Here is an 8,704-nt window from a genome sequence, read left to right as displayed (position 1 = left end):
TACATACAATGGAATACTACAAAACACTGAAGAATAATGATGTATCTGTGAAACACTTCACAGTACTATGCTGAATGAAATTAGTCATTCACAAAAGGATAAATAGTGTATGAGACTAATGTTGTAAAAAGTTTTCTTAATAAAAGAAACTATCAATGGGGGTTCTTGGGGTGTGAGGGGCGTAATAAAAATTATTCACAGGTAGATAGATGGATGTTAACATAGGTGACAGGGCAGGCAATATCCGACAAGAGGGAGGTTAGCAGAGGAATGATGAAGGTAGCTGGAAACACAGGGAGGAATGCAATAGTTAATGTGAGTAGACATAAGTATTGTTAACTGTTAGTACACTGCAGGGATTGCTATTATGTAATGAAGCAAAATAAATGATTTGTTAAATGTAAAACTTATGATCTACTCTGTAAATCTTCAATCAAATCACAGTAAAAAGTTTAAAAAAAAAAAAAAACAACAACAAGAGCAGATTTGGCAAATTAAACACTAACAACCGAACACTAGAAGAGTTTAAGATGACATCAAGAAATCATACATGAAGGAAGCAAAAGGTCATTAGAAAGACAGGAAACAAAGAAGACAAAAATGGATGCCAGAAGAGACTCAAACTTTCTCGTGAACATAAAATAACTAAAGTGAATTGGTAGAAATGAGGAAGTAAAACAGCTGAACAGAAAATTTCAAAGGGCAGCTCCAGAAGTCAAAGTAAAGTATTATAATTAAATATACAAAGATATGGAGTTAGAAAACCAAAAGGTTTCTCAAGCTAAAAGAACTGAAGAAACCATTCAAGCTTCAGCTTGCAACACTGAAGGATTCTATGGGCAAAAAAACTGAACAATGCAGGAAACATCCAAAAAAGAAGGTGGGAATATTCTCACTGTACTAAAAAGAATTGGTTGATGCTCAACTATTTAGAAGGTATGATCAAGAAACGATGATACTGAAGGAAGAAGTCCAAGTTGCACTGATGGTATCAGTAAAAGACAAGGCTGTAACACTAACTGAAATGTTTCAACAAACTGATGAAGCACTCCACTAGATGCACTCATTAGTTTATGCCAAGAAAATTGGAAGACAGATACCTGGCCAATCGATTGGAATGATTTATATTTGTGTCTATTCAAAAGAAAGGTGACCAAACAGAATGTGGCAATCATCAAACAGCATCAATATTAAATGAAAGTAAAATTTTGCTGAAGATTATTCAAAAATAGTTGCAGCAGTATATCAAAAGGGAGCTGCCAGAAATTCAAGTTGGAGTTAAAAGACAACATGGAACTAGGAATTTTTGTTGTTGTTAAGTGCCGTCAAGTGGGTTCTAACCCATAGTGACCCTCTATAGGGTTTCTGAGGAGCAGCTGATGAGCTTGTACTGCTAACCTTGAAGTTCAAACGGCTTTGCAATCTGGCGCATTAACCCACAGTGCCACACCAAGAACTAGGAGTATCATTGTGGAAATCAGATCGATCATGGCTGAAAGCCGAATTTCCTTGTATGTTTGTTTTTTCTCTATGTAAAAGCACTTGACTGTGTATAACAAACTCTGGAAATCATTGCAAAAAAACAGGAATTTCAGAACACTTAATTGTTTTCATGTAGGCAGTTGTTCAAACAGAACAAAGGGATACTGCTGGTTTTAAAATCAGTAAATATGTCTATCAGGGTTGTAGCCTTTCGCCATACTTATTCTATCTGTATGCTAATCAAATAATCTGAGGACTACATGAAGAACAAAGCGGCATCAGGACTGGAAGGCTCATTAACAACCTGAAAGACACAGATGACATACCTTGCTTGCCGAATACAAACAGGATTTGAAGCACTTGCTGACAAAGAATACAGCCTTCAGTATGGATTACAATTCAATAATAATAATTATAATAATAAAACAACAACAAAGATGCTTACAACTGTACCAGTAAACATCATCTAAAATGGAGAAAAATCTGAAATTGGCAACAATTTCATTTTACTTGGTTCCACAATCAATGCATATGGAAGCAGCAGTCAAGAAATCAAATGATGGATTACACCAGCCAAATCTACTACAAAACACCTCTTAAGTGTTATAGGGCAAAGATGTTACTTTGAGGTGTTCCTGACCCAAGCTCTGGTATCTTCATTTGCCTTACATGCAAATGAAAATGTGACAATGAATAAGGAAGACCAGAGAAGAAATTACTTGGTCTATGTTCAACCACCTTAAAAGGCAGAGCAAGTGATTAAAAACTAATGGTATTAAAGGAAGAAGTCCAAGTTTCAGTAAAGGCATTAGCAAAAAACAAGAAGATTCCAAGAACTGATAGAATATCAACTGAAATGTCCCAACCAACTTCATGCAACACTCACTTCATCTGAAAATATGTTTGTGAAGAATATTTGAAGTATCAAGGACTGCCAGAAGAACAAACAAAAGTGTCTTAAAAGAGGTATAGCCAGAATAATCCTTAGAAGCAAAAATGGTGAGACATTGTCTCACATACTTTGGACATGTTATCAGCAAGGACCAGTCCCTGGAAAAGAACATCATGCTCAGCAAAGCACAGGTTCAGCAAAAAAGGAAGAACCCCAAATAGATGGATTGACACAGTGGTTGCAATATTGGGCTCAAACATAGTAACAATTGTGATTATGGAACAGGACCAGACAGAATTTCATTCTGTTGTAGCTATGAGTTAGAACCGACTCCAAGGCACCTACTGACAACAACCACCACCATTGGTTAACCCAACTCAGTTGTTGGGATGCTTTTCAAGTATCTATTCTGAGTCTTCCCCTCTTGTTGATTATCAAATTCATAGTTGTTCTACGTTCATATTTCCTCATACGTTTTAGTAATAAAATCATTTCAAAAGCTAATTTAAAAAAAAAAGTAATGAAGAAAAGTCCTAAGAGCAGAATCCATCAGTCTTTCTTCCTACTTGTCCTATGTGGCCTTTCAGTGTCATGGATACCTTTTCAGTCCAGCCTCTCTAAAAACACCTTCTTTTTTACTGAATTGTAGAGTAGAGAGAGCAATGAACACCATAATGGAAGGAATATGGAGCTACATCCAAAGGGGACTCAAAAAGTTCATGGAAAAGTTGAATGGAAAGTTAATGCAATTTTAGAAGACACATCCAACTTCTATCTCTCTAAACCTTTGTAGATATGCAATGTTCTTCTTCCCCAATGTGAGTCATAAGATAGCTTTCATTTAAGAACTAGCACAAATACTATCTTCTCTTACTTAAAGATTCATTTATACACTATTATAACATTTAGGAGGAGTGCAGTGGCTCCATATGATAAGCAACGTATTGCAAACCACCAGCTCTGTGGTTCAAGCCTGCCAGTTGCTCTTTGGGAGAAAGATGAGGTTTTATGCTCCTGGAAAGATTTAAAGCCTTGGAGGCCACTAAGAATTGGAACTGACTTGAAAGCACTAACAACAATACCATTCAGCAGCAATAAGGTACAAGGCTGCATCCATTGTAATAAGGATTGCTTGTCTATTTTTTTGTGGTACAAATAACAAAGTAAATGCATTAAAAAAAAATAATAAGCAGGAAGGTATCTACCTTAAGGGCATAAATACGGAAACCAGAGTTAAGCAAATACTGACAATAATATTTATACAAATTACAAACCTACCAGTCCTAGTAACCAGTATTTTAAAAATCTACTGTATTCTAATTTCAAAGTGCTATTTGAAGTCAAATTAGAAGAGGGGCAAAAATACTTACTTCCATTGTTTCCAACGACGAAGTTAACATTAGAACCAAATTTAAAAGGCCCAAGCATGGAATGACACATAAAATTTTTTAGCTGAATACTCTCAATTATTCCAACTTCTGCTGCAGTCTGTTAATTTAAAAAAATGAGAAAAATAATCTAACTCACTATAATCATCCAAACATGTGCTAGTAGGAAAGAGATGAGCATTATAAATTTTAAAAATTACAGAGAGTAAACAATGTTAACTTCAACCAATGAAGAAGCTACAAACGAACTAAGAACCATTCAATGGTTATTCCAATGTAATGGAACTAATAAGCTCTCTCCCTAAATTAGTCACAATTTATTAGCATACATGTAATAATTTGAAACCACTGTTTCCCTTGCTCTGTTTGAACAACTGCCTCTTGATCTATGTACAAGTGTTCTGGAATTCCCACACTTTGCAACGTTATTCATGAATTTGATATGATCCACACAGAAGAATGCCTTTTTTTAGTCAATAAAACACAGGCAAACATCTTTCTAGTATTCTCTGCTTTCAGAGAAGATCCATCTTATATCAGCAATTAAATTCCTCATTCTATGTCTTCTGAATCTGACTTAAATTTCTGCAACAACCATTCCTGAGTTCTCCTCAGCAAAACTTTCCTTGCATGTGATGTTAATAATTATATTCAACAATTTTCACATCTCATTAGATCCAAATATTATTACATGTACTTATTATGCCATCTGTTGATCTTCTTTGCTGAAATTTCTCTTTAAGACTTTTAAGTCCAATTTTAAATTGGCTTTCTTTTAAAGTGTTGAGTTATTAAAGTTCTTACATATTTGTAATACTAATACTAGTACTTGTTCAGATAACCAAAAACTAAACCAACAGCCATCAAATCAATTCGAACTCATAGCAACCCTACTGGAGAACTGCCAAATAAAATTTAAAAGGTAGTGCTGTAAGATAAGCAATGAACTGCTAACCATAAGGCAGGCAGTTCAAACCCACCAGTTGTTTCATGGAAGAAAGATGAGGCTTTCTGCTCCTATAAAAATGTACAGCTTCGGAAACCTGATACAGGGTCGCTGTGAATCGGAACTGACTCAACAGCATCTAACAACAATCTTTATGGAGGTGACTATCATATCTTTTTCCAGAGGAGCAGCTGATGGATTCGAATCACTGACCTTTTGATTACAGCCAAGTGAAGTACTTAACCAATGCAACATCAGAGTTCGTTTGGTCAGCTCTGTAGGGCTTGCAAATACTTTCTCCCAGTTTGTCATTTGTCTTGCAAGCATTTAAAAAAAAATTTTTTTTTTTGTAGAAAATGTTTATTTTCTTTTTTTAAAAAAGCTATATCAAGATAGTTCACATGCAGTTTAAGTGTACAACTCAATGCTTTTAGACGTGCAATCATCAGTTAACATTTGAACACACTCATTACATTTACAAAAATAAACCTACAGCCTTCAATATCATTCTCCTAACTCGCCCCTCTCAGTTCTAAGCAACCACTAACCTACTTCCCCTGTAAAAAGACTTGAATTTAGTCTTGAAATTAATATCCATTTTGGATATTAATATAGACTTATATATTAGGTATCCTTTTGTGATTAGTTTCTTGCCCTTAGCAAGCTATCAAGGTTCTCTCATATTAGTGCTTTAAGTTTCCTTATAACCCCCTCAGAACCCACCTGTGAAGCTCATAAAAAATTATATAGCCACATGTTCTACCTCACTGACAAGTCCTTTCTAAGCCTCTTCATCCCAATGTTCTGAAACACTTAATTTAAAAATAATTTCAATTAACTTACCTTAGACGATATCACTATAATATTTAAATCAAGAAAACAGATAACAATTTTTAAAAAACTTTCTATACCTTTTCAGTTTCTCTAACTCTCCCATGAAATGTAACTCTTCCATCTCTCACTCTTTCCAGTTTAACATTTTAATACTCTTTTGTAGAGCAAAAAATTTAAATTTTGATGATTTCTAATTTATAAATTTCTGCTTTTGTAGATCACGACTTTGGTATCCAAGAGGTCTTCAAACCCATTTGAAAAGGATCAGTCAAGGCCGATGAAAACAAGAGCAGCATACTCACTGCATAGCAACCAAATCTCTTGCGCCTGGGATTTTTACCACAGTAGGAAACGGATGGTAGTGTCCCTAAAGATAGTGGCTGACTGAGATTATCTGAATGTGTGGTACTCACCACAGTCCTGCCAATAATCTACACTCCACATATAATAAGTTACAAATTTATGTGTGTAGAGTTACAAATAAGTTAAACTTATTATCCTTTTGGGGAGTCCGGGTGTCGCTCTGTAGAATAAGCAATGGACTGCGAACTGCAAGGCTGGCAGTTCAAACTCACCAGCCACATCTTGGGACCCCTGTACAGGGTCACTCTGAGTTGGAACTGACTCAGTGGCCTTTACAACAACATTATTCTTTTGAGATTTGTAGGCTGTAGTCATATCCAAGGTTTCCTGATATTATTTGTATCTTTCTTCTTTTTTTCCCTTTATCATTGACAATGTTAGTGCTCGTTTCAAAGACCCAGGTCTTTGTTTCATTGATACTATAAATCTCAAAATCAACCCTTGCTTTAAAAAAAATAATTGTACTACCTATCCTGATTTTAAATGATTAAAGCACACTATTCATAAATCAAACATGAGAAACATATCAACAGAAAACATAATTTTGTAACTATGTACTTACCAAAGTAGAGGTACCATTATATTCATCACCATCTCTATCAAAATCCTCCACCTCTTCTTGTCTTGATCTTTTGGCATTTTCATGAGATAAGTAATTTTCATCCTTTCTTTTTGCCATCAGTTCTGAATAAATAGAATGATGATGATGATGTAAATCAATTATAATATCTATCACTACTCCAAATATATTAAATGTAACAGAATAAATAACACAAAGCTTATTATGTTTTAAGTAATATGCCTATGCATTTTTAACTTTGTGAATGAAAGTAAAAACAATTATCTGTACATTCTATACTAGTTAATTTTCTTTCAGACTTATTCATAACCAAGATTTTATCTATATGAGCCTAATTACATTTTGAATTCTAAACTCATAAAATGTTAGCAATTTTATTTATGTAACTATGGTTTCTATTTTCCTAGAACTATTAATGTTGGTGTTGCTAACAGCCATCGAGTCAGTTCTGACTCACAGTGACCATACATAGTTTCCGAGGCTAATGAATTTTTATAGAGCAGAAAGCCTCCTCTTTCTCCAGAGGAGCGGCTGGGGGGCTCTAAGTACCGACCTTGTGGTTCAGAGTCCAGCGTTGATCCTACAGAGTCACCATATGCCCTAGAACTATTAATAAAGATGGCATAATGCCATCTGAAATTACTCCAGAGCAATTTTTGTAAGTTATAATGTAATATCTAATGAGATAAAATTTCCTTCTGTTTTCAATTATTTTCTCCAAAGAAGCAGATTTTGAAGCTATACTGCCTAGCAATAGTTGCTGCTGTTGTTGTTAAGTGTCATAAAATCAGTTCCGACTTATAGAGACACTACCTTGAATTGGGCTGAAAACCGCAAGGTCAGCAGTTTGAAACTACCAGCTGTTCTGCGGGAGAAAGATGAAGCTTTCTGCTCCCGTAAAGATTTACAGCCTTGGAAACCCTATACAGGGTCGCTATGAGTTGGAACTGACTCCACGGCACATAACCAACCAACCAACCCTGTATAGGGAGTACTGATGTGGTGCACTGTGTGGGTTAATGCGCCAGATTGCAAAGCCATTTGAACTGCAAGGTTGGCGGTTCAAGCTCACCAACCGCTCCTCGGAAACCCTATACAGGGTTGCTATGGGTAAGATTCAACTCAAAGGCACTTAACAACAACAATAAAAACCTTGTATAAAGTTTCCAAGGAGAGGCTGGTGAGTCTGAACCATAGATATTGCAGTTTAAACTGACCTTGAGGTTGAGTGCTTATCCTACTGTTGTTAAGTCGGTTAGAGACGCCGTATAGGGTTTCAGAGGAGCAGCTGGTGAGCTTAAACTGACAACCTTGTGGTTCAAACCAACTATGCAGTCAAGCGACACACCATGACTCCTATTCTCTAGTAGCTTCTCTAAATAGTTCCCTAAAGAAATACTCTGTGCTGTCTATTCTTGGTCAATATACAGATAATAGAAAATATAGACCTAAGATATGAACTTTAAAGTACACAAAAGATTTTACTAAACATACCAATGATGAACTTTTAGACAAAGGTGACAGACTATGATTGAAAATAAACTTTATGATTACTATGGCTATTGCCTTAATTTTTCTTTGCTTAAAATACATTTAACAGGGATTGAGGCATGGTTTGAATTGGTAAAAGGGAGAAAATAATGTTAAGATGCTGGGATGTCTTTTGAATCTTGGTTTCCCTTGTATACCATTATAAAACAGACACTTGAGGAGGAGAGAAAGGAATAGCCAAAAGCATCACCATAGAAAGCTTGTAAGTCCGTCTTCTGCCTATAGCTGATTAGAATACCTAAAATGGGGCTACAACGTGCCCAGTGAAGGAGGCTTCCTGTGGAGCCTCTGCATTGCATAAGATTATAGGGGGAATCCTGGACCCCATCCAGAATCGTCTGAGGTGGGAAATTTCCACTTGAAAGGATAAGCAGACCAGCCTGGAGTGGCTAGAAGAACAGAAGTTACTTCTTGAAAGAAAGACCGAAAGGAAAAATCAAAAACAATAATGGCAGTCCGACTGACTACTATAAGAACAAGCAGCTGCTCACCCATGAGACATTGAGGCAAGTGGTCAGGTCCCCTCAGGCCAAACCATCTTCCAAGACTAAGATTCAAAGGAAATACACGAGCAGACATGTGCTCTGACTGGTGACCACATTGGTTACCGCTAAGAGGAAGTGAGGGAAAACAACAATGAAGCTGCGAGCTAAGCCCTACAACATTCA

General features: G+C 36.0%; 1 protein-coding gene across 1 annotated transcript in view; it reads right to left on the bottom strand.

Annotated features, from left to right (window-relative positions):
• Positions 1–6,584, bottom strand: part of SMC6 (structural maintenance of chromosomes 6) — a 106,940-nt gene extending 100,356 nt beyond the window's left edge. Inside the window, exons 1-2 of the mRNA XM_006835266.1 lie at positions 6,468–6,584; positions 3,745–3,862 (exon numbers count right to left, since the gene is read on the bottom strand). Coding sequence (XP_006835329.1) covers positions 3,745–3,862; positions 6,468–6,584 — 235 coding nt within the window. The remainder of the gene's footprint in view (positions 1–3,744; positions 3,863–6,467) is intronic.
• Positions 6,585–8,704: the final 2,120 nt, after the last annotated feature.

Source organism: Chrysochloris asiatica, unplaced genomic scaffold (genome assembly GCF_000296735.1).
Source record: "Chrysochloris asiatica unplaced genomic scaffold, ChrAsi1.0 scaffold00016, whole genome shotgun sequence".
NCBI lineage: Eukaryota > Metazoa > Chordata > Mammalia > Afrosoricida > Chrysochloridae > Chrysochloris > Chrysochloris asiatica.
Note: the sequence above shows the minus strand (reverse complement) of the source record. Positions and strands in the feature narration are given on the sequence as shown.